At 35.1% G+C, this 27,013-nt stretch overlaps 1 protein-coding gene across 1 annotated transcript; it reads left to right on the forward strand.

The window, feature by feature from the left end:
• On the forward strand, positions 1–7,051 carry LOC137398040 (uro-adherence factor A-like). Its single transcript, XM_068084138.1, has 13 exons — positions 1–6; positions 109–570; positions 715–939; positions 1,099–1,326; positions 1,495–1,926; positions 2,342–2,659; positions 2,714–2,857; positions 3,026–3,870; positions 3,973–4,126; positions 4,524–4,697; positions 4,856–5,047; positions 5,144–5,775; positions 6,028–7,051. Exons 1-13 carry the CDS (start codon positions 1–3, stop codon positions 7,049–7,051), a joined length of 4,836 nt encoding a protein of 1,611 aa, XP_067940239.1.
• Positions 7,052–27,013: the final 19,962 nt, after the last annotated feature.

Here is a 27,013-nt window from a genome sequence, read left to right on the forward strand (position 1 = left end):
ATGAGAGTAAGATAAAAAGCAAAAAATGAGATAAAGAGCAAGATAAAAAGTTAAAGCCAGATATAAAGCAAAAGTGAGATAATGAGTGAGATAATGAGTGAGATATAGAGCGAGAGTAAAATAAAGAGCAAAAATGAGATAAAGACTGAGATTGAGATAAAAAGCGAGAGTGAGATAGAAAGCGAGAGTGAGATAAAGAGTTGTTGTGAGATAAAAAGTGAGACTGATATAAAGTGGGCGATTGAGATAAAGAGCGAGAGTGAGATAAAGAGTGTTTGTGAGATAAAGAGTGAGAGAGAGGTAAAGAGTGAGAGTGAGATAAAGAGTGGTTGTAAGATAAAGAGTGAGAGTGAGGTAAAGATTGAGAGTGAGATAAATAATGGTAGTGAGATAAGGAGCGAGAGTGAACTAAAGAGCGGTTGTGAGATAAAGAGTGGTTGTGAGGTAAATAGTGAGAGTGAGATAAAGAGCGAGTGTGAGGTAAAGAGTGAGAGTGAGATAAAGAGTGAATGTGAGATGAAGACTGAGAGTGATATAAAGAGTGATAGTGAGATACAGAATGAGAGTGAGGTAAAGAGTGATTGTGAGATAAATAGTGAGAGTGAGTTAAAAAGTGAGAGTGAGATAAAGAGTGGTAGTGAGATAAAGAGCAAGAGTGAGATAAAGAGTGGTAGTGAGATAAAGAGCGAGAGTGAGATAAAGAGTGGTTGTGAGATAAAAAGTGAGAGTGAAGTAAAGAGTGAGAGTGAGATAAAGAGCGGTAGTGGGAAAAAGAGCGAGAGTGAGGTAAAGATTGAGAGTGAGATAAATAGTGGTAGTACGACAAAGAGCGAGAGTGACATGAAGAGCGGTTGTGAGATAAAGAGTGGTTGTGAGGTGAAGAGCGAGAGTGAAATAAACAGTGGTAGTGAGATAAAAAGTGATTGTGAGAAACAGAGTGTGAGTGAGATACAGAGTGAGAGTGAGGTAAAGAGTGAGAGCGAGATAAAGAGCGAGATTGAGATAAAGAGTGATTGTGAGATAAAGAGTGATAGAGAGGTAAAGAGTGAGAGTAAGATAAAGAGTGGTTGTGAAATAAAAAGTGAGAGTGAGGTAAAGATTGAGAGTGAGATAAAGAGTGGTAGTGAGATAAAGAGCGAGAGTGACATAAAGTCTGATTGTGAGATAAAGAGTGAGAGTGAGGTAAAGAGTGAGAGTGAGATAAAGAGTGGTAGTGAGATAAAGAGCGAGAGTGAGATAAAAAGTGGTAGTGAGCTAAAGAGCGAGAGTGAGATAAAGAGTGATTGTGAGATAAAGAATGAGAGTGAAGTAAAGAGTGAGAGTGAGGTAAAGAGTGAGATTGATATAAAGAGCGAGAATGAGATAACAAGTCATTGTGCGAAAAAGAGTTAGAGTGAGATAAAGAGTGGTAGTGAGATAAAGATTGAGAGTGAGATAAATAATGGTAGTGCGATAAGGAGCGAGAGTGAAATAAAGAGCGGTTGTGAGATATAGAGTGGTAGTGAAATAAAGAGCGAGAGTGAGATAAAGAGTGATTGTGAGATAAAAAGTGAGAGTGAGGTAAAGAGTGAGATAAAGAGCAGTAGTGGGATAAAGAGCGAGCGTAAGATAAAGAGTGGTTGTGAGATAAAGAGTGAGAGTGAGGTGAGGAGTGAGAGTGAGATAAAGAGCGAGAGTGAAATAAATAATGAGAGTGAGATAAAGAGTGCGAGAGAGGTAAAGAGTGAGAGTGAGATAAGGAGTGTGTGTAAGATAAAGAGTGAGAGTGAGGTAAAGATTAAGAGTGAGATAAATGGTGGTAGTGAGATAAGGAGCGAGAGTGAAATAAAGAGCGGTTGTGAAATAAAGAGTGGTTGTGAGGTTAATAGTGAGAGTGAGATAAAGAGCGAGAGTGAGATAAAGACTGAGAGTGTGATAAAGAGCAGAGTGAGATAAAAGAGTAAGAGTGAGATACAGAGCAAGAAAGATATAAAAGATAAAAGTGAGGCAAAGAGTGAGAGTGAAGCAAAGGGCAAGAAGGAGATAAAGAAAAGGGATGAGATAAAAAAACAACAGTAAGACAAAAAGCGAAAGTGAGACAAATAGTAAGTTAACGAGCGAAAATGAGATGAAGTGCAATATTGAGTAAAAGAGCAAGAGTGAGATAAAGAGTGATTGTGAGTTAAAGAGCAAGAGTGAGGTAAAGATTGAGAGTGAGATAAATAGTGGTAGTGAGATAAAGAATGAGAGTGAGTTAAAGAGTGAGAGTGAGATAAAGAGTGGTAGTGAGACAAAGAGCGAGAGTGAGATAAAGAGTGGTAGTGAGATAAACAGCGAGAGTGAGATAAAGTGTGATTGTGAGATAAAAAGTGAGAGTGAGGTAAAGAGTAGGAGTGAGATAAAGAGCGGTAGTGGGATAAAGAGCGAGAGTAAGATAAACAGTGGTTGTGAGATAAAGAGTGAGAGTGAGGTGAAGAGTGAGATAAAGAGCGACAGTGAGATAAAGACTGAGAGTGAGATAAAGAGTGCGAGAAAGGTAAAGAGTGAGAGTGAGATAAGGAGTGGTTGTAAGATAAAGAGTGAGAGTGAGGTAAAGATTAAGAGTGAGATAAATGGTGGTAGTGAGATAAGGAGCGAGAGTGAGATAAAGAGTGGTTGTGAGATAAAGAGTGGTTGTGAGGTAAATAGTGAGAGTGAGATAAAGAGCGAGAGTGAGATAAAGAGTGATTGTGAGATAAAAAATGAGAGTGAAATAAAGAGTGGTAGTGAGATAAAGAGCGAGAGTGAGATAAAGGGTGGTAGTGAGGTAAAGAGCGAGAGTGAGATAAAGAGTGATTGTGAAATAAAAAATGAGAGTGAAGTAAAGAGTGAGAGTGAGGTAAAGAGTGAGATTGAGATAAAGAGCGAGAATGAGATAACAAGTCATTGTCCAAAAAAGAGTTAGAGTGAGATAAAGAGTGGTAGTGAGATAAAGATTGAGAGTGAGATAAATAATGGTAGTGCGATAAGGAGTGAGAGTGAAATAAAGAGCGGTTGTGAGATATAGAGTGGTAGTGAAATAAAGAGCGAGAGTGAGATAAAGAGTGATTGTGAGATAAAAAGTGAGAGTGAGGTAAAGAGTGAGATAAAGAGCAGTAGTGGGATAAAGAGCGAGCGTAAGATAAAGAGTGGTTGTGAGATAAAGAGTGAGAGTGAGATAAAGAGCGAGAGTGAAATAAATAATGAGAGTGAGATAAAGAGAGCGAGAGAGGTAAAGAGTGAGAGTGAGATAAGGAGTGGTTGTAAGATAAAGAGTGAGAGTGAGGTAAAGATTAAGTGTGAGATAAATGGTGGTAGTGAGATAAGGAGCGAGAGTGAAATAAAGAGCAGTTGTGAGATAAAGAGTGGTTGTGAGGTTAATAGTGAGAGTGAGATAAAGAGCGAGAGTGAGATAAAGAGTGGTTGTGAGATAATAAGTGAGACTGATATAAAGTGGGCGATTGAGCTAAAGAGCGAGAGTGAGATAAAGAATGATTGTGAGATAAAGAGTGCGAGAGAGGTAAAAAGTGAGAATGAGATAATGAGTGAGAGTCAGATAGACAGTGAGAGTGAAACTAATAGGGAGATGAAGAGTAAGAGTGAGGTAAAGAATGAGAGTCAGATAATGAGGGAGAGTGAGATAACTAGTGAGAATGAGATAAAGGGTGACAGTGAAATAAAGATAGAGATTGAGATAAAGAGTGAGAGTGAGATAAAGAGTGAGAGTGAGATAAAGAGTAAACTTGAAATCATGAGTGAGGATGAGATAAAGAGTCAGAGTCAGATGGATAGTGAGAGAGAGACGAAGAGTGAGATGAAGAGTAAGAATGAGATAAATAGCGAGAGTTGGATGAAGAATGAGAGGAAGAGAGAGTGAGAAAAAAGTTATAGCTCGATCAATATTGAAAGTGAGATAAAGAGTGAGAATGAGCTAAAAATCAAGAGTGAGACTAAGAGCGAGAGTGAGTTAAACAGTGAGAGTGAAATAAAGAGCGAAAGTGAGATAAAAAGTGAGAGTAAGAAGAAAAGTGAAAGTGAGATAAAAATGAAATGTGAAATAAAGATCAATAGTGAGATGAAGTGCAAGAGTAATATTAAAAGTGGAAGCGAGATAAAGAATGAGAGCAAGGTAAAAAGCTAGAGTGAGATGATGAGTGGTAGTGAGATAAAGAATGAGCGTGAAATAAAGAGGGAGTATGAGATATAAAGCAAAAGTGAGAGAAAGAGAGAGGATGTGATAAAAAGCGAGACTGAGATAAAGACTGAGAGTGTGATAAAGAGCAGAGTGAGATAAAAGAGTAAGAGTGAGATACAGAGCAAGAAAGATATAAAAGATAAAAGTGAGGCAAAGAGTGAGAGTGAAGCAAAGGGCAAGAATGAGATAAAGAAAAGGGATGAGATAAAAAAACAACAGTAAGACAAAAAGCGAAAGTGAGACAAATAGTAAGTTAACGAGCGAAAATGAGATGAAGTGCGATATTGAGTAAAAGAGCAAGAGTGAGATAAAGAGTGATTGTGAGTTAAAGAGCAAGAGTGAGGTAAAGATTGAGAGTGAGATAAATAGTGGTAGTGAGATAAAGAATGAGAGTGAGTTAAAGAGTGAGAGTGAGATAAAGAGTGGTAGTGAGACAAAGAGCGAGAGTGAGATAAAGAGCGGTTGTGAGATAAAGACTGGTTGTGAAATAAATAGTGAGAGTGAGGTAGTGGGATAAAGAACGAGAGTGAGATAAAGAGTGGTTGTGAGATAAAGAGTGAGAGTGAGGTAAAAAGTGAGATTGAGATAAAGAGTGAGACTGAAATAAAGAGTGGTAGTGAGATAAAGAGCGAGAGTGAGATAAAGATTGATTGTGAGTAACAGAGTGAGCGTGAGATAAAGAGTGGTAGTGAGATAAAGAGCAAGAGTGAGATAAAGAGTGGTTGTGAGATAAAGTGTGAGAGTGAGGTAAAGAATGAGAGCGAGATAAATAGTGGTAGTGAGGTAAAGAGCGAGAGTGAGATAAAGAGTGATTGTGAGATAAAGAATGAGAGTGAAGTAAAGAGTGAGAGTGAGGTAAAGAGTGAGATTGAGATAAAGAGCGAGAATGAGATAACAAGTCATTGTGCGAAAAAGAGTTAGAGTGAGATAAAGAGTGGTAGTGAGATAAAGATTGAGAGTGAGGTAAAGAATGAGAGCGAGATAAAGAGTGAGATTGAGACAAAGAGTGATTGTGAGATAAAGAGTGAGAGAGAGGTAAAGTGTGAGAGAGAGATAAAGAGTGGTTGTGAGATAAAAAGTGAGAGTGAGGTAAAGATTGAGAGTGAGATAAATAGTGGTAGTGAGATAAAGAGCGAGAGTGAAATAAAGAGCGGTTGTGAGATAAAGAGTGGTTGTGAGGTAAATAGTGAAAGTGAGATAAAGAGCGAGAATGAGATAAAGTGTGATTGTGAGATAAAGAGTGAGAGTGAGCTAAAGACTGATTGTGAGATAAAGAGTGAGAGTGAGCTAAAGAGCGAGAGTGAGATAAAGAGTGATTGTGAGATGAAGAATGAGAGTGAGGTAAAGAGTGAAAGTGAGATAAAGAGTGGTAGTGAGATAAAGATCGAGAGTGAGATAAAGAGTCGTTGTGAGGTAAAGAGTGAGAGTGAGGTAAAGAGTGAGAGTGAGATAAAGAGTGAGAGTGAGATAAATGGTGATTGTGAGATGAAGAATGGGAGTGAGGTAAAGAGTGAGAGTGAGGTAAAGAGTGAGAGTGAGATAAAGAGCGAGAATGAGATAACAAGTCATTGTGCAAAAAAGAGGTAAAGTGAGATAAACAGTGGTAGTGAGATAAAGATTGAGAGTGAGATATATAATGGTAGTGAGATAAGGAGCAAGAGTGAAATAAAGAGCGGTTGTGACATATAGAGTGGTAGTGAGATAAAGAGCGAGAGCGAAATAAAGAGTGATTGTGAGATAAAGAGTGAGAGCGAGGTAAAGAGTGAGAGTGAGATAAAGAGTGGTTGTGAGATAAAGAGCGAGAGTGAGATAAAGAGTGGTAGTGAGATAAACAGCGAGAGTGAGATAAAGTGTGATTGTGAGATAAAAAGTGAGAGTGAGGTAAAGAGTAGGAGTGAGATAAAGAGCGGTAGTGGGATAAAGAGCGAGAGTAAGATAAACAGTGGTTGTGAGATAAAGAGTGAGAGTGAGGTGAAGAGTGAGATAAAGAGTGACAGTGAGATAAAGACTGAGAGTGAGATAAAGAGTGCGAGAAAGGTAAAGAGTGAGAGTGAGATAAGGAGTGGTTGTAAGATAAAGAGTGAGAGTGAGGTAAAGATTAAGAGTGAGATAAATGGTGGTAGTGAGATAAGGAGCGAGAGTGAGATAAAGAGCGGTTGTGAGATAAAGAGTGGTTGTGAGGTAAATAGTGAGAGTGAGATAAAGAGCGAGAGTGAGATAAAGAGTGGTTGTGAGATAAAAAGTGAGATTGATATAAAGTGGGCAATTGAGCTAAAGAGCGAGAGTGAGATAAAGAATGATTGTGAGATAAAGAGTGCGAGAGAGGTAAAAATTGAGAATGAGATAATGAGTGAGATTCAGATAGACAGTGAGAGTGAGACGAATAGTGAGATGAAGACTAAGAGTGAGGTAAAGAATGAGAGTCAGATAATGAGGGAGAGTGAGATAAATAGTGAGAGTGAGATAAAGAGTGACAGTGAGATAAAGAGAGAGACTGAGATAAAGAGTGAGAGTGAAATAAAGGGTGAGAGTGAGATAAAGAGTGAGATTAAGACAAATAGTGAGAGTGAGATAAAGCATGAGAGTCAGATAATGAGTGAGAGTGAGATAAATAGTGAGAATGAGATAAAGTGTGACAGTGAGATAAAGAGAGATATTGAGAAAAAGAGTGAGAGTGAGATAAAGAGTGAACTTGAGATAACGAGTGAGGATGAGATAAAGAGTCAGAGTCAGATGTATAGTGGGAGTAAGACGAAGAGTGAGATGAAGAGTAAGAATGAGATAAAGAGCGAGAGCTGGATGAAGAATGAGAGGAAGAGAGAGAGAGTGAGAAAAAGTGATAGCTCGATCAAGATTTAGAGTGAGATAAAGAGTGAGAATGAGTTAAAGAGCGAAAGTGAGATAAAAAGTGAGATTGAGATGAAAACTGATAGTGCAAATAAAAATGAAATGTGAAAGAAAGAGTAATAGTGAGATGAAGTGAAAGAGTAATATTAAAAGTGGAAGCGAGATAAAGATTGAGAGCAAGGTAAAAAGTTAGAGTGAGAGAAAGAGAGAGGATGAGATAAAAAGCGAGACGGAGATAAAGACTGAGAGTGTGATAAAGAGCAGAGTGAATTAAAGAGTAAGAGTGAGATAGAGAGCAAGAAAGAGATAAAAGATAAAAATGAGGCATAGAGTGAGAGTGAAGCAAAGGGCAAGAATGAGATAAAGAACAGGGGTGAGATAAAAAACAAGAGTAAGACAAAAAGCGAAAGTGAGATAAATAGTAAGTTAATAAGCGAAAATGAGATGAAGTGTGATATTGAGTTAAAGAGCAAGAGTGAGAGAATGAGTGAGAGTGAGATAGATAGTGAGTTTGTGATAAAGTCCAAAATTATGATAAAGAACAATAGTGAGATAAAGAGCAAAAACGAGATAAAAAGCGAGAGGGAGATAAACAGTGAGATAAAGTGCGACAGTGAGATAAAGATGTAGTGTGAGTTAAAGAGTGAGAGTGAGATAAAGAGCAAGATGAGATAAACAGCGAGAGTGAAATAAATAGCAAAGGTGAGATAACGAGTGAGAGTGAGATAAAGAGCAAAAGAGACATTAATAGTCAAAGTAACAAAACGAGCAAAAGTGAGATGAAATAGATAAAGATATAAAGATAACGAGAACAAAAGAACAAAAGACTTTTACGAGAAGACAGTGAGAGTGAGAGTGAGAGCGAGAAAGGGAGAAAGAAACAAAGCGACTAAGAGAGCAAGAAAGCGAAAGAGTTGAAAAGCGACAGCCGAAAGCAAAGGAACAAAATGGGAAAGAGAGCAAAATATAGAAAGCGAGTTTGTGACAGTAAAAGAGAGCAAGAGAAAGAGTGATAGAACGAGTAGAAGAGCGAGAGACGGACGGCAATAGATCGAGAATTTGGGAGATACAAAACAATGGAGAGAGAGAGCAAGAGAGAAAGAGCGGGATAAAGCAAGAGAGCGCGACCGAAAGCGAGCAGGAATGCGTGAGCAAGGAAAAGCAAGCGAAAGAGAGAGCGATAAAGAAAGCAAGAGTTCGACATAACAAAGGAGTGGAGATCAAACAGCCAAAAACGACAGCGAAAAAGAAAAAAACAGCTAAATTGAACGAAGGAGAGAGAGAGTGAGACAGAGAGAGAGAGGGAGAGACAGAGAGAAGGTAGCAGAGCGAAAGAGCGAGAGAGCAAAAAATAAAACGAGCGAGAGCAAGGGAACAAGAGGAAGAGAAGGCGGTGAGAGAGAGAAAGAGGGGGAAGTATGAGGAAAGATGATGAGAGATTTGGAAAAGAGAGGGGGGAGATAGAAGCAAATAGGAAGAAAGAAAAAGAAAGAGGGGAAAGGTGGTAACGAGAGGGAAAGATGGAGAAAAAGAGAGAGAGAGGAGGATAAAGGGAGTTAGAAGGAAAAAGAGAGGAGTAAAAGGGGATGGAGGGGGATGAAGTGGGATAGGAGGGCGAAGGAATAGAAGGGATAGAAAGAGAGAAAGGGAAGAAAAGGGAAAGATAGAGATAAAGAGCAGTAGTGGGTGATAGAGGCAAGGGAAAGCGAGAGAAGGCGAGAAAGGGCAAAAGAGGGTGTGGTAGTGCAAGAGAGGGCGAGAGAAGGCGAAAGACGGCGGAACCGGGCGTGAGAAGGCGAGAGGCGAGAAAAGTTGAGTAAGGGCCAGTTAAGGTGAAAAATAGCCAAAGAAAACTAGCGAAGGCGAGATAGAGAAAGCAAGAGAAGACAAGTGAGGGTTTTAGAGGGCCAGAGAGGGCGATTTAGGTTGATATAGGGCAAAAAAAGGTGATAAAGGGCAAAGTAGGTCGAGCTCGGGCAAATGAGGACAAGAGAGGGCAAGAGAGGGGAGAGAAGAAAAAGATCTTTAATTGCTTTTGGTGTTCAGAGTGATCTGACGGTTAGGATGCTTCATAACTACAATTGACCAACTATTTAATTCCTCAAACGTTCACAAGAAAAATCTGTGCTGATTCGATGTCACTAGTACCATGGGTGACCTTATCATAAATATCGACAAATAGTTCATGTTGCAGCACTACTCGTCTTGACTCTGTCCACCCCTTTCCAATTAATAATTCTGTAACCATACATTCTCTAGATCTAACAAATTTAACTATGATCAAATAATTTTTTCTTTTAGTCTTAAAATGTTCTGACAAACAGATCACCTCAAACATTGAAAACAAAAACAAACAATTACAATTATTAATACTTTCTGATAAAAAATACTAAAACTTTGAGCGCGCTGATCTTTATTGTCAAACCGTTTATCAGAGATATATTGGCTGAGTCGACATATTTGTGCTTTTGCGATCGTGGGAGAGCTGTACTTTTGTTTTCCATTGTTGTCTTAGTGAACAAGAGTGCATCAAGCATAACAATTAAGTTATTGCTTTAAACTACTTTACATATTTGATATAAAATTCAACAGTTTTTTAGTAAAATTTCACAGTAGTTTTCTGCTCATGGAAAATTTGACCATTTTGAATAGGTTATAAAATGCATTATTTACCACGACACATTTTGTGTTTTTAGTCGCAGTCCATTTCAAATTGATAAGAGTTTAGTCCACAAATGGTTTGTCTATTCAGAAATGGGTCATCTATCCAGAAATTGTCGAAGAAGAAATAAAGTTTTGCATAAGTGTTTTGGGATACATTTTTTGCCTACCTGAGTGGTGATTTGGTCAGTTGGCAAAAAAGCAAATTTAGTTTCTCCAGTGAATCCAGATTCTCAATGAAAGCAGGACTAACGTAATCCATTTGACAATGAAAGAGGTTCAGTTCTTCAAGGTTTGGCATTTGAGCAATTATGTTAAATATAGTTCAGTGTAATTAATTTGAGTCAGGCCTACATTAGAAGTCATTTCTGGTATGTCCATAATTTGTTTCTGTACAAACAAGATAATATGTTATTTAGTTTTGCGTGTCAAATGTCTTGCCATACCAGTTTTGTTAATCACATATTAAAAGCAAATAATGCTATTATATCAAACAAAGCAATTGGCAATTGATCACTAAAGTAAGGAAACAGATATAAATTGAAAAAAGGCGATAACTAAAGCTAATTTATCACAATGAGTCTGCAAAATAAATGTATTGTTCACAGTAAGCATCTCATGCGTAAGCAATATTTGTCACAATGATTTATCGTAATGTTTTACAGCTGCCAAAAGGATATTTAAAGCAAATGAATACGGCAAAAAAGGAAGGTTTTCAAAAATTCTATAACTGTATTAAAATATTCTAAATTACACAATTTTTAAAATTTAGAGTTTCTAAAGTGTTAACACAATCACAAATAAGAATCGGCAAAATGATCTCCAGTTTACCGATATAACGTCTTTGGTGTTGTATTTATTTAAGTATCTATTTTTCTAACATACTCAAACTTTTCAAAATATGATTATTTGACTATATACATGTAGCTCACTGTCAATTAAGATTGCTTCAGCCTTTTATCCTGATTTTTTATATGATTTTTTCAAGTCAACTCATCCACACCCGTCGCAAAATAACTCGGGTATTTATATCATTGCTAGGCACCTGACGCGAGTTATCTTGCCTCTGAAATTTATCTACTCCTGGCATTGTTATTTTTAAATTAAAAAATAATTTTTTTCCATGTAGAAAGAAAAAATTCTGGTTAATCAGGCGAATGTACAATAATGCCTTATTGAAATCTCTGGCAAAGTTTATAACCAAATGCTACGCCTATTTTGACATCAACCTAAACCAGAAGTTTTCATGGCGACTTGAAATGTTATATTTCGCAATCAATTTTTTTCAACTCCAAAAGTAAATAAGCGGATTGAAAAGTGTTAAGACTGTGAAGGACTGCATAAATCAAATTAAAACATTTATTTTGATGTTTCAAAGTTTGTATTACCTTTTAGTTTTGACAATTTGCATTGTTGTGCTCAAATAAAAACGCTCTTTCAGGCTCTCAGCCGTGGTCAGACTAACGCTATTATTAATTTTGGATAGAATCATATTGATTCTAAAAGTTATCTATGAAGTCTGAAAAGTCAAGAACCGAATTATTAAACATGATTTTATTATTTGAGAGATGTTTATAACAATTTATTTAAGTTATGTTAGCATATACATTGTAGACATGCTATGCTCTGGTTTGAAGGATGATACGAAAAGTTCGAAATTACAGTTTCATGATTTTCATGTTCAAGATTAACTGTATATGTATAAATAAAATTCTTAACTGTGTATTTTATGCAACAAATAAGTAATTTTAGTCGAATTTTGTATATTTTGCAATTTTTATCGTGCCAGTCTATCTTAGTTTCAACAAGCAAAAACTTTTTCAAAATAGGAAACTTTATGAAACTACCTTCTTTGAGGAATAAATCTACGTGCAAGGGTAATAAGTTTACTATATATATATATATATATATCTATAGGAGGAATAGATCTATATATTTGAGGAATAGATCTACATGCAAGGGTAATAAGTTTACTATATATATATATATATATATATATATATATATATATATATATATATATATATATATATATATATATATATATATATATATATATATATATATATATGCATATATATGTTTATATATATAAATATATATACATATAAATATATATCTATCTATATATATATATATATACGAGTCTATGTATATATATATGGTAAACTATTTTAAATATATATGTAATATTGATTGAAAGAGAGTATGCCGCCGCCTTCTTTCAAAACTTGAATGAGCAAATTATCTCAAGTCTGCCTCTGGTAGTAGGGATTTTAATTCTGGCAACTTTCCAAAAAATGAGCAGCATTCATGCCTAATCGCCTGAAAATTAGTCGGTACGAATGAGTTACCTACAAAAAGAAAACAAAAAGAACTCTAATAGTATTGATTTTGAGTTATTATTTTCCAACTGATAATTGTATAAGAAAGACTATAATCATTAACCTTCAACGCAAAAGAAATAGTCACATGACTAGAACCTAATATGAAATAGCATGGATAGACTATACCGAAAGTATAAAAGTTGAGGTAGATGTAGATGCTTGAAAGTTGACTTGCAACAAAATACGCATTACATTTATTTGGCATCAAAAAGTTCACCATGTCTCACTATGCTTTTTTATATGTGCAAAATAAGTGGAAATGTGATTACAAGCTGTTCAAGAGCTCAAAAACGAACAGGTGATCACAGTCATCACAACACCGTCGTTGTTCGGATTTCCTTAATTTCGACGACATACTCACACATTTTGGTTAGTGTTTTTACATGTGATGTTATCACGTAAAATTATAGGCTCATAAAAGGCGCAATATGAATGGTTTTGTAGCAATTTTTTATGACAAACACTTTTGGGTTCTACCAAAATTGCTCTATCAATTATAGGTGCTCGCTACTTTCCAGTTTCATTTCAGTTTGGTCCAATCCTTCAGTGATAATCTAATGATGTGACCCTTTCTTCCTGCCAAAAGGCGCCAACAATTTCTGTGGCATTTTTTGCATATCACAGGTAACCAACAGACTCATCATGTTTATCAAAAGATAATATGCACTCTCACGAGTTAAGGTGAAAAATAAAACAAAATTTTAAGGTAGGTTTTGAGATGTTAGTGCCCAACTTGACAGCATTACAATGATGACAAATTGGACGCGTAAGGACAATAGACATGGTTTTATTGGACATGTGAAATATTTTTGTGCAAATATCTTGACGATTGAGGTTGCATGAACTTGCAAACAGAAGCCATCGTGTTCAGCTACCTCCATTTGAGCCATTTAAGAAAGGAAAGCCAAACTACTGCGTTATCGGGATCGCTGTGATTGACTGTTCGTTTTTGAGCGTTTGAGATAATGTAATCACATTTCTAAATACTTTTCACCTACAACACGGCAGGGTAAAACAGGGTGAATATTTTGAGACCAAATAACTGTAACGTGGAGTTGGTTCTAATTCAAGGTTTAAGATAAACAACATCAGGTACAGCTTTTTACCTCAACAACAAAACAATATAATGGTTATTATATATATATATATTATATATATATATATATTATATGGGATATTTTACTAGCTGAGTAATTTAAATAAGATATAATCATGATAGGTGCAATCTAATGATATAATCAGCAATTCCACCTATGGTATCTGTTTGTTGTCTATTGAAAACAAGTTTTCAAAAAGTTCGGTATTTCTAAAAAATTAAATATCATTGGCTAAGATGATTCCTCTTCATAGAAACCTATACAGCTTAAGTATATTGTTTCTGATGCAGAAAATTAAGTGTATTTGCAAAAGGGGACAATGATGACCGCCACAGCTGACCAAAAAAATCAAATAATTTTTATTGAAGCATCAGTTTCTAAATATTGTAGATCTCACTGAATGGAATAAAGCTTTTGTTTGTTTTAATTTAATTGTAGATTGTTAGACTACAGTTCCAAATAAAATGCATTATGAATTTTCTATTTCGATCAACTCAAAGTACAGTGAGAAGTTTCATAAGCACTCACTCGCATCCTTCTCTTGTGCTAAATGATAGTTTAGGCTAGCATTGAAAATTAATATGATTGTTTTACTCTTAAGCACTACTCTGACTTACTAATGAGTTGTTAGGAAAATCATAGTCACCTCGAGTTCAAATAACATATAACACTTAAAGAACAATAACGCTGCTTGACTATACCGCACAGAGTTTTAAACCGATTGAAAACCAAAAAGAGAATTGTAAAATATACTTTGGTAATGGAAATTAAACATTACTAACATGAAATTTTAGTTGTAGGTATTAAAGCAATAAGGCTACCTGTTTATCTAGCAAAATAGTTTGCTATTTACACGTCTCTCATTTCAACACTAAAGCTTTTGAACCCTAACCGTTTTTTTCAATGCGTGTAGGTCACCCAGGATAATACGTCCAACAGTCCAAATTTTGCCTACTCTTATTAAATATATCTAAATGAGCTCCTATTATAATGATATTTAGTAAAACGCTAATACAAAAAGTATTAGCATTTTACTAAATACCCAAAAGGATTGTCATCATGTTGAAAACCAGTAATTCACCATTGTTCAGGCTAAAACTATAAGTTTGTATGACTTTAAAAACTCGTATAAACATTTACAATAGTATAATGTCCATTGTCCACATGTTCATCATTATTTCATGACTCAAAACATTCTGGAAAATGATAGTTAGTATTATAAACTGTTTTATTTGCATCACAATCATTTATAACTAACCAAAAACCAAGCTGCATCGATTTTTTGTGGTATCGCTCAAATACATATTTTTATTATAACGAAGAAAATACATAAAGCTATTTCAAAATTTTACAAATGGAAATGATATATACGGTCAAACAACCTGTGCAAGAATTAATTTCAGTACTTTGCGCTGTTACTTAAAAACAGCTGTTGTAAACAAAGCCATGTGAATGCCAGAATTCTGGTTGTTAGGGATTTTGACCGACCCCACGCAAAAAAAAACGGAAAAAAAGCCCTTAGGGTTCAGATGATTAACAAGGAGCAATACAGTTGAAAGTGAGAGCTCATATGGAAATAACATATTAATAACTTAGACAAAGTTTTAAAACAGTATTTTTGGAATAATATTTTAGGCATACCTTAGTGAAGATTGAGTTAGGTTCCACCCGCAAATTCCCAGTTTTTTTAGTGAGTTGAGATTTTCAATTACAATAGGACCACAAAAATTCCTTCGAGTGCCAGAGAATTTCCAATTTTCAAAGGGGAGCAGTAACTGTCTTCTATAACAGTTATTACAGAACAGCTCAACCAAGACAGGTAATGCATTCAAATGTGCAGGTTTATTTGCTTGAAATTTTACTGTCCGAAAATCCAGCTCATGGCTGGGCAATGCTGCAATTCTGTACAGCCAGTTTAGAACAAGTCAATGAAGTGAAAACTCATTGAAATTTCAAATCAAATACTGCCTGCTGAAGCTAATATGTTGTCAAAATCAACATAGTTTGTTAATTTGCTCTCCTGGTCTAAAGTCTAAATAAACCTCACTAAACTAAAATTATATTTTATCATTCAATAGACAATGACAAATGATACAATAATAAAAATGAACAATTAAATAAATGAAAATCTCAAAAAAGAGTTTATTTGTCAAACTACTTCATAGACACCTTAGCGTAATTTACAGATCTTGCAGGAGGCAGAGGTTGAGACAGAGAAATGTAATAAAAATGTAGTTAACTATGCCAAAGCATGATCAGAAATAACTTATTTATTATGTTTTTTAGTATTGTATTTCTATTTCTTTTTCTCAATTTCGCAACTTTTTAATCTTTACTGACTTTTAGCTTAGCGTGAAATATTTTCACACCTTTACATAATATTTTTGAAGCTTATTATGTTGAGCAAAGATAAGGTTTTTTAAAGTTGTTTTCAACCTAATTATTTTTAATGTATAATTTCAAACTTTTGAAATGTTTTTAATTAAACCAAATCTTGTTACTAAACTTGTTGTTTCAGACATTTAGAAACAATAAGCTTCTAACTAAAATGTCCTCTGTAATACAGCCTATGACCAAAGTGATAATGAAAAAGAAAGGGTACTGCCAGTGGAAAAATGCAATATTAGCAGTCACATGGCACTACAGTGCAATAGGGGAACTGCAATGGTAGCTGCATTGGTAACTGTAATGTACTGGGTGTTTTTATGTACAGCAAAAAACAATAATGAAAGGAAAAGATTATATGTTTATATCTCTCCCTGCAATAGGATAAATTCAATATTAGAAGTAAAATGGCAAGCTGCTATGTAATCAACATACATATATGTGACAGTGGCTGTGATTTTCGGACTTCGCGTTATATCTATATATGTTCAGTATAGAGCCGTGAAGTTGAATCTTCGGTCGTCTGTAACTTGTGCTAATGGATATTTGATTATGTCTTCCCATTGGTCAATTGCGACCTGCTCTTTCACCTCATGACTTTTGTTTTATCATCAGTCCGACAAATCGATCGGAAATTCTGTTTTTTCCGTAGTCAAGCGATCCATATCGGGTTCAAAATGGCAGACTATGTAGGAAAGTATGTAAACACAGATGATCTAGAAGAGTACTTTGACACTGAACAAGGCGCAGTAAGTGATGATTTAAGTAGTGAAGATGAAAAAGAAGCTAATGACGAAGATATTAAGGAAGAGACGGCTACTTTACTCGCTTTGAGGGAGTTTGTAAGAGGTGAAGAAGAGAATTCACCAGTAGTTGTTGCTGATGATGATCATCATCACCATGATAACAAAGACGACGGCGCTGGGGTTGCTGTTCCCCACAACAAGATGAATAACAACACGGTGATGATAACATAAATGATCAGTTACAGAGGCAACAAGAAGACATGAAAGAACTACCTTGCTGTCAATGCTCGACATTCTGTTTAGAATGGCTCACAGTGGAACTGATAGATGACAGCAGAACAATCAACCAAATTTATTTCAAACACAGTCAAGATCTTTTAATTCTTGGTAAAATCTCTACCACTAAGCTCACTACAGATCAAGTGAAGGATCGAATGACTAACCAGCTAAAAAGGAGGTCTAGAAATAGAACTCAGTATACACATGGAGGTGAGTGTGTAGTCAATCATGCTTAATATTGTAATTGTATGGTGGGTAGTAGTTTAAGTATTCTTAAATGTATTAGTATGCTATTAACAATAGTTTATTATCACAATCTCTTTGTTAGTAATCATGCATTCACTCAGCAACAGCATTGATGCCTGGTAGTAGTCATGGCAGTGGTAGTAGTTGTAATAGTATCAATCACCCTTGAAATGCTGTAACTACGGATTGCAACACTTGCTGAACTACTAAACTTTTCAATATCAATTCAGAGTGCATCTTCTCAGTCAGGTCATAGTTTATGCCGGAACGGATTTATGTATTTGAATGCTATTGGTAAATCAAGACTCCTGGCATTGCAAGCTCACTATAAAGAGAATGGTTGCTCACCAAAGAATCTAAAGTATGAAGGCCGCAACAAGAAAACTATCAGTCTCAAGGAAGCTACCCGCATTGTCACATTCCTGAGAAATTTTTGCTGCCATCAATGCCTTAGCCCTCCCTGGTCAAGTTGCTGGTAAGCATTCACAAAAAATACCACTACTTATTTGGTCAATAGTGACTACCCACCCATCTATGTGCAGCTTTAGATCAGAGTGAGGCCCTATTATCAGTGATTGTGTTATGATAATTTAACTTGAAATCTTGTCCATCATCTTGTACAGGTCGCATGCTGGGACAGGTAAATTTCTCTAGTGTGTATTTTATCGTGTTGGTGTCAATGCTTATCAAATTAACTAGTGAATATGTATGCTAGTATCACTTTCCTACAAATGCCTATTGCTTTCCAAATGTGTGGTGTGTGCAGGAAAACATAACGCTTGTCTGTGTTCTTCACCGGCACTTGCGTCAATCCAGTTTTTGTTTTACACAGGATTTAGGAAATCTGGTACTAAAGTGCTGCCTTTTTTCTACACTGTGCTCTAGTTTTATGAAGATTATGTGGCTAGTTGCACAGCAGAGAATGTAGATCCTAGAGGTAAAAGATCATTCCGGAGGATTTGGAAGGCTGTTTTACCCATGCTCATAATTTCAAAACCTTCATCTGATCTGTGCTGAACATGCCAACAACACACTTACAAGTATACAAAGTGAGCTAGAGTTAGTTTTAGAGTTTTGTTACTGTTTTTTCATGGTGAATGCTTAGTAATTGCACCTTCGTATGTGAGTTGGAAAATTGGTCGTGTTTGAATTCAGATTGGCTAATGCTACAGTGGAGGAGAAGCAGCGAGCTGTCTCAAACCACCAAGATCATCTAAAGCATGCTTCTGATGGAATAAAATACATGAATGAATGCACCCAAGCTGGCAAGACAGCTTTGAATAACCATACAGAGTTAAGAGCACATGCTCCTCTAACTGGGCCAAGTGTAGCACGATACTGCTTTGACTATGCTCAACAGGTGTGTACAATGCACTGTAACTGATATGGTGGTGTCCTCTGGTCAGAATTTATATTGAACTTCCACTGTATGTAGCCTTTTCCTGTTATTCATTCAGATTCACCACCCATGTGATTCCCACCAGCCTGGTCCTATATTTTTTTAATTAAACACCACGCAAGTGCGGAATATTCGGTGTGTGTATGCCAGCTATTCCAGTACAAGTAAACTTTATTATCGATGAGGAAGTAATGAACGGTAACAGAGCTAATCCTATTATATCATACTTCCACTATTTCTTTGAGAATTATGGCTTAGGAGAAAGGAAACTAGTGATTCATGCGGATAATTGCAGGTTTGTCCCTATCATGGGTCTGTCCCTCTAACATTCAGTGTATGTAATCCTTGAAAAGTTTGAAAATGAAGTTATATGCATGTATGATTTGTAGTGGGCAGAACAAAAATAATGCTATGATGAAGTTTATTTTGTGGATTGTGGAAACTGGTAGGAATGCTCATGTCAAAAGTAATTTTTTGGTGGCTGAACACACAAAGTTTTGTTGCGACCTCTGTTTTGGCTGGCTGAAGAAGCAAATCAGAAGATCCTAAGTGTCTTCACTGCGAGAATTTCAATATGTAAGTAATGCAGGTAACATAGTAAAATGACATATCACTGACGCAGCTGTACTGTATCAAAATTATGCTACAATTTAGATGTTTTTTAATTTTATAAGCGTCGCTGATCGCTCGTTCACTAACTTTACAGATGGTTTTGAGATCTTCCATTTCTAATGGAGCTCAGCTTGTTGGATCCCAAGATGGATCTGTCATTGTTTCAGTTCTCGACTGGTCCAGTTTTCTTGAAGGCAAAGATATTAAACAGCTATTACTTTTAACAATAATCATACCGCCGTAAGCTACAGTAAAAAGGTCGACTTGTCTGAATTGAGACATGCTCAACTTGATACTCACAATAGTTGAAGAAAAAGGGGTTGAGCTTGTTATGCCACCCATTTTCAGCCTGTTTTCTTACCATATCAGCTAATGTAAAATTTTGGCTGATAAATTTTGTATTCAACTCTTCTAAAAAAACATTGTGGTTGAAAGTAGTTATTATACCTTTGATGTCCCATTGTAAAATATTATATTTTGCTGAATATTTAATTATGCCCTAGCAAAATATATCTTAGGTAGCAAAAGAAGAAATCCGTGAAGATACCACAACTCATAGCCAGACAATGACAGACAATTTCAAGTTGATCAGCTTGAAGGGACACATCATAGCAATGAAAAGTCACCACTTCTACAAATTTCTATGACAGTATTACAGCTACTAGTTCGGCACTTACTAATGAACCAGCAAAAAAAGCTAAACCAAGCCAAGTTTATCCCATGTTATGTCAAATGGCTGATAATATTAAATCTTACCGCCATTTAATCCTTGACTTATATGACGACGTAATGTTCTCCGAGCCCGAATAAAGCGCACTGAATGTCCCACATTTGCGGCTAAAAAATACAAGACATCGATTTTGATACTAAGCAGCATGTTTTATTTGTGTATGAAAATAATAATAACAGTTACTATAGAGACATCACAATATGTGCTCAATTATGAAAGACCAACAAAGAGAAACACATATTACAAACTTATATCTGAAAGCATATGCTGCCGCAGTCAAGCAGCTCAAAAATACGTGGTAAGACCTCTAACAAATTCATGGAGTCCTAACAACAGAACGTTTCTGGAAGCACAAATATGAATTGAAAAGTTAGCACACACAAAAAACAAAAGAATGTAATCGTTGAATTAATTCAAAATTTTCTTTTAGCAAAATTTACGATTTTGATTATTTTTAAATATTATCAGAATTTGTTGTGTGTGTGCGTGTGTGCGTGTGTGTGTGCGTGTGTATGTGTGCACGTGTGCGCTTGTCTGTAAACATTTATTTAGTGTGAATTAAAACGTGTCTTGAAAAAATTGACTTTGTGCGTAATACAATGCTACAGAAGGGCCATGAAATACCAACCCATCATTACATTCAACAAACGTCAGCAATCGATTAATTATGAGGTTGTAACTTTAACATATAGTATTCCATTCCCATTATGTTCAATAAATGATATTGTGAAATAAAACCCTTTGCTGTAATCAACTCAAGATAAAACATTCTTCACTTTAAGTTTTATTTATGCACCAAAATGAAACCCGATAAGTACTGTAAAAACTGGAATGCAGGTTTCATACTTTACATGATCACACAAGGTTTCTTGCAAAGGAATTTTATTACAGGGATGTATAGTTGAAGACTAAGAAAGGAATATTTTAGAAGTTGTCATATCATGCCTACAAAACAACCACAGCATGCTATAGACCTTATTAAAGTTCTTCGAATAGTATCCTTTAAACAAGGTTGAAGCTAACAAAGCGAAACATATTTTTTCCAAATGTTTTAAATTATAGTCTACAGTTATTATAAGTATTGACTGCATACGACTGTTGGTTTTGTATAGCAAGGTACAATCAAGCCCTTCCCGTAGATCATTATTCCTAACTTACTATTTGTTTTTAACATTTGACAGATTAAAAATATTTACCCAAAGGTTGACTTGCACCAAAATTCACATTACAGTTATTTGGTATCAAGAGACTCGCTATGTCTTACTCTGTTGTGTTGTAAGTGCCAAATATGTTGAAATGTAATTACAAGCTCTTAAAAGCTCAAAAATGAAAAGTCGCCATAGATTGGAATCTCTTTATTTCAATGACGTAGTCACAAAATTTGGTTATCCTCTTGTCACGTATGTTCTTACGTAAATCGAAAGGCCAAAACAAAGCTCAATATAAAACTTATAGTAGTAGTAGTTTATGACAAACACTTCGGGTTTTGCCAAAGTCCCTGTATCAAATATAGATGCTCGCTACTTTTATAGTTTTGTTTTGCCCTGGTCTAATCCGCAAGTCGTGATCTGATCATGTGACCCAGTCCTTCGTAAATAATTTCTGCAGCACTTTTTGATTATCACAAGTGGCCAACAGGCTCGTCATGATTATCAGACATTGATATGTATTCCTTTAGGCTAAGGCTAAAAATTTAAACGAATATTTACAGTAAGTTATAAGATATTACTGCGAAAATTGAGAGCACTACGATGACAATAAAACAGATATGTAAAAACAATAGACATAGTTTTATTGAATGTGTGAAGTATAGTTGTGAAAATATTTCAACGAATAAAGTTGTGAGGAAGTGTAAACAGAAACCATCTCGCACAACTACATGTACATCTCATTTGAGCCGTTATGGAAAGGGAATCCAAACTACGGTGGTCTCGTCTGGCTGCGGTTTTCTGTTCGTTTTTGAGCTTTTAAGAGCTTGTAATCGCCTTTCCACATATTTTGCACCTACAACACAACAAAATAAGACATGGTAAATCTTTGCATATCAAATAACAGTAATGTGAATTTTGTTGCAAGTCAACCTTTAATAAATTTTCCGGTAGGAAGCATGGTGTTCAATACCTGTAAGGCAATTATGTAAACAAGGCTTGGAAAGAAAGGATCATAATTCAATTCATGTTTTAAGTACAAAAGTCAGTTTTTGATGCAATCTGCAGCATACATGAATCATTGCAATGAAATTTTATACAACATTGTTAAATGTATTGATCAAATGTGAAAATGCATTTAAATTTAGTACACAAAAGGCCATTTCTCACAGCTCCAAATTATAGCAACTAAAACGATAAGTTTTGCACATGTTAACTGCAGTAAAAATATATAAGCTCTTAGGTAAATGTATAAGCTTTTCGATAAAAAATTCAGTCTTTCAGTTCACCGCAATTGGTACAAAATGTGGAGCTGTATGGAGACGTCTATACAGCTCATTCATTGTGGCTTACACTCGGTCATGAAAGGGCCACCTAGAAAAGGCGGGCAAAACATTATGAAGTCATTGACCTTTCCTCCTTAGCCATGACAACTTTTTGTCACACCAAGGGAGAACATATTTATATATATTTTAGCAAACCCTCGTGTTTTTGGTTGTTATTCAAACTTTGTATGAAACTGCTTGTAGCTCTACCAAGTTTATAAGTTTGTAAGTTTATATGACTGACGAATGCAAGAAACATAAGTATTGCCAAGTTGAAGCATTTGAGTTACCAATGTTGAAAAAAATGTATTTACATGTACAAACAACCCGATCTGCCAATGCAATAGCAAGACAATTTATTTGATTGAAAAAACAATGAAAAGAAGGAATTATTTGAATTATTCATAAAAAGTAACAAAATATTTTTAAAAGCCAAAAGTTTTTTCATTATCAGTAAAAATCATAAGTTTTAATAACCCAATCAATGATTTTGCACTTAAAACAAAAATATTGGTCAACTATAGCATGATCCCATACTGCATTTAGCCTAACAAGGACATAGTATGCACCATGAAAAATTAGTAGATGGCTAGACACTGTAACACTGTATGCCGGGGTTGTCCTCTCGACATTTATCTGTAGCCGATGTGCACAGTAGTAGACCAGCAGCATCACAGAGGTAATGCTAATATGCAAGAAAACACTGCAGCTGTTAAACTTCTCCAATATTTTGCATAGTGTATACAGCCAATGTGCCATATTTGTCATGTGTACTACTTTTGAGATGTTAATTGGCTGTTGCAGAATGCTTGACATATTTTTTTCCTTCATGATAGTTGCATAGGTATTAGTATTTCATCCTTGTAGCAACAACAAGTAGGTAATGAGAATGCAATGCAGCAAACTGCTTACTGATACAAACACAGATGGGTTTGTGGTACTGGAATAATATTATCATTTGGCAATAGTGTGGAATTAGCGATTATAAATTGTGATGCAGTGTGTAACAATGTTTAAGTCTCTCACAAATTAGGAGATTGGGGATGTTCCATAGCGGACAGGGAATAACTGGCTAAAAAAAATTTCTAATGAATGTAGTCTAAATTTGAGTTATATTTAATCTATGATGAAGTAATGAATAGAGATCCCTCATTGTTTCTATTGGTATTAGCTTCATAAGTGTTTAAAAAGGTGGCTTAATTATAAAATACGAGGTGAAAGGAGCTGAGTCAAAACAAGCTAATGATATTAAAATGTAAAAAAAGAATTGAACTCAGTGTACAGTTGAAACTCATTGCCACTGTGTGATTAGCTGGGTAAATTCACATTAGAAAAGTTTAAAGTGCCAAATATGATCGTGACCAGCCAATTTAAACCTAGTAATTACTTGTTTTAAATTTTTATTTTAAAGGATGACCAAATATTAAATTTTATTTAGTTATGCTATATAAGATAAAACGTATTTAAAGTTTGAAAAAATTGCCATATGAGCTCTGTCTAAAAAATGAACACGTTGAGGTTTTATATGGAGGTATGATTGTATGTATGTCCTGTATTTATCATAACTCTGAGGAGAATGAATATTAAAAGGCACCTGATAGTAGGCGAAACTTATTCTACAATTCCTGCAATCTAGTTTACACTATAACGCTGTTTTCAGCATTTCTTTGGCATTCATTGTCGATTATGTGAACCGTGAACCCGTGCCATTGACACAGCATTGCAGGAACGTTGGAAAAAGTTGCATCTGCCAAATTTTTCCGATATTTTTTCAAGCACTACTGACCACCTTTTAAATGTCGGCCATTTCGTCGATAATAATTCGGGGACGCGGATAGTGGGATTTATTCATATATGTTTATGATAGTTGCCAGGAGCCTAGTATTTGATTCCAATACACAAAAACAAAGTTTTCTTTGCAAAAACCAAAAATTTAGAACTGAAAACTCTACGTCAGGGAGTATTCGCTAAAGCAAACGCAGATGGGTTGGTGATATTGTGAATTATCATTGACAATCAACAAAGAATTGTGGCATCAACGCCTAAAGCCTAAATACGGCGATATAGTGAAAACCAGTCTTAACTAACATATAGATCAATAATAATATGAAATAATTAATCTGGCAAAGAGTAAACACAAAATGTAATCATGGTGAAATTACCCAAATTATAATCATTCACCAAATGTTGAGAGAGTCGACAACGACAGTTACACCGTTACTTGTAGAGGATTCCATAATAGCCACATGATAGTGAGATAGGAATGACCTGGAATACAACACTACCCGTAGGCTACAGTAATATACTGATATATGACCATAATGCTTAACTGTGGCGTGAGCTTGTATGTTAATGTACCCATATCTCAAATCAAACTTTCCCTATATAAATCAACTGACCTCACTACCCCTATGTTGAAAAGGTAGTTTTAATGTTACGTCACACTATACTATTGGTTTTAATGTTATTTTGTTTTAAGTTTCATTTTTTACTGTTTTTTTTCTTTCTTTTCACAGTTTTTGTCTCCCTTTATGACTCTGTTTCATCTTTAATTTTAGCAGCTCTTTTTGATTCACCTTGATCAGACCAGAAAAAACAAAGCAATTATGTTCTCTTGTCAGCAGCTTCTCACATACTCAGCCATCACTTTAGAAGCCATCTAGCATGCTGATCATCTAAATCTGTCTTGTATCTCAAGCCAAAAATTTAGTCAGGATTTGCTCCAAAGGTCAAAATTCTCGCATGTTTGGAGAATGTTATCTTAAGGAATTGCCATATATGTTAAAAACTAATTTGAATTACATTGGATCTAAATGAGACTCACAAAGTTTATTACAACATAGAAAATTAAATGAATTTTGGCTATATGAAAAAATACATGAAAAATGAACTATCGTACTTATTAGAACCTATACAGCTGTAATTTGAGCAGTATTTGTCCAAAACCACGCCAAGAGCATAGGAATAACATCGTCTCATACTGAAATCGGACTTGGGTAATCCAACTTACCCGGTAGCCCTCTAACCTCTGTACTACTAATTTATCGTATTAAATCTTGCATTTAAACTAAAGACAACATGTGTCTGCAATGGATTTTTGGCATGTTTTATAGCAGAAGCTCACGTCAAGTTGTCTGATGGATAATTTAATATTAAACCATTTGTTTAAGACCATATAGTTCAAAGGTTAAGACAATTTATATACACCTCTTTCAAATAATAAGTAGTACTGAATGCTTTGCTGCATCATGCTAAATTAATTGTTTTGGTAGCCAAAGAGTTAACTACGCTCATACTTATTACTCAAAACAATCTTCAATGATATGCTCACATAAACTTCAAATGTAAAAGTATTGGTAACAACTGGATCAATTGTAAGATGATGGGAGCATTCCCTAAAAAACACACCAAGTATAAATATCTCTAGTAAAATTTAGGCAAGAAAATTTGCACGTCGAAATAATCTCCATAGTAACACTGCACATCTTTTAAACTTTGAAGGATTTAGTTTGCGTATAAGATGTGCTGTTTACAAAAAAATGCAATAATAATCTGCAAACAATTTTTCCAGATATGGAAAGCATGGTGCACCACATTAAACAAAGAAATGGAACTAAAACCTTTAATGGGTATTCAAGAAAATTATGCAATTGGCATAGTTGTAGCAGGAAGTCAAGTCCTAATTGAAAAAAGAAGTATTGTGAATGAAGTTGACCATTATAAGCAAAAATCTTAACACGAAAATTACAATAACCAATTAACCAACTGTTAATGATCATTAGGATTTGCAACCTTTGGACAGATTAGGAAAAACAAGTTTTGACGTAAAATTCAACATCATGAATGTAAACGCAAAAAATTTAAAGGTAATTTACTGACTTTTTGGTAGAATGGTAGCAAAAAAGATTCATGATGAAGCCATAACAATGATTAAGTTGACACCAAAATACCATGAAACGTCAGACAACATAATAGCTAAATTTTTATATGTGCAAAGGCCTTCTGATAACGAGGCAAAACTGTAGTGATAGTGATGTAAATAAATACGCTGTGGCTTATTTGATATCAACAAATAAAAGACCAATAATGAATGACCAATAATTCAAAACCGTGAATTTGTTTTTTAGAGTTACAGAATGGAATCTTTGGAGGGATTAGTAGCAATGAACCTGTATTCACAGGTAATTGATACTAATGTTTTATGAGACCATATTATATCAAAGTTATATATACTAAATTATATCAGAATAATCCTACAAGTATGAGCTCAAAGTCATAGTGAAGCGCAATGAGAAGCACGAGTGGTTGAGCATGTTTACTTGATTGCATTCCCCTCATTTTTGTACCAAATGGAAATAATAAAATAATGGAATAGATGGAAGAAAAGAATTAGAAAAATATAATGGAAATTGAACTGGTTGTGAAGCACAGAGCTTCAAACATTCTTGAAAAACATTAAACCAGCCATATGCAATAGCCATCGGTCTAGTGCCAGCCATTTTACTTGAAATTGCCGATTTTGCTTCATCATATGTATACAACCTTTTTTCTGTTTCAAATTTGTCTGCAACATTTCTCGTAACATATTTTCTTGTGTCAACATTTTAACTGACACTGCTTTGCAAAAAATTTGATGTATCCATAATTTGTGCGATGATAAAGCTATGTGAAACGCTTGCTACGAAACTAAGACGATCCTCCACAATGTTGCTTAATCTTACAAAACTATCACTTTCACCACTATCATAGTCTCTGCTGTTACTTTAATTATTGGTATAATCACAAAACTCTAAATTTGAATTGGCTATCAACATAAGTAATTACCTGTTTTCTGACTCGCGTGCTGTACTTAATGAACTCACACAAAAAAACTCTTGGTTTTAGTTTGGTAGTTTTCAAACAAAAGTTTAAAATTCCTTCGTTATTTTTAGGATAATTTCATAAATATATTTTTGGACA

Source organism: Watersipora subatra, chromosome 6 (assembly GCF_963576615.1).
Source record: "Watersipora subatra chromosome 6, tzWatSuba1.1, whole genome shotgun sequence".
NCBI lineage: Eukaryota > Metazoa > Bryozoa > Gymnolaemata > Cheilostomatida > Watersiporidae > Watersipora > Watersipora subatra.

What these genes read in the sequence shown, in the direction of transcription:
- LOC137398040 (XM_068084138.1), top strand. An exon ending in AGATACAGAATGAGAGTGAG is followed by an intron (nt 571 to 714) that starts GTAAAGAGTGAT and finishes AGTGGTTGTGAG; the next exon opens with ATAAAAAGTGAGAGTGAAGT. An exon ending in AAGTAAAGAGTGAGAGTGAG is followed by an intron (nt 2,858 to 3,025) that starts GTAAAGAGTGAG and finishes TGTGAGATATAG; the next exon opens with AGTGGTAGTGAAATAAAGAG.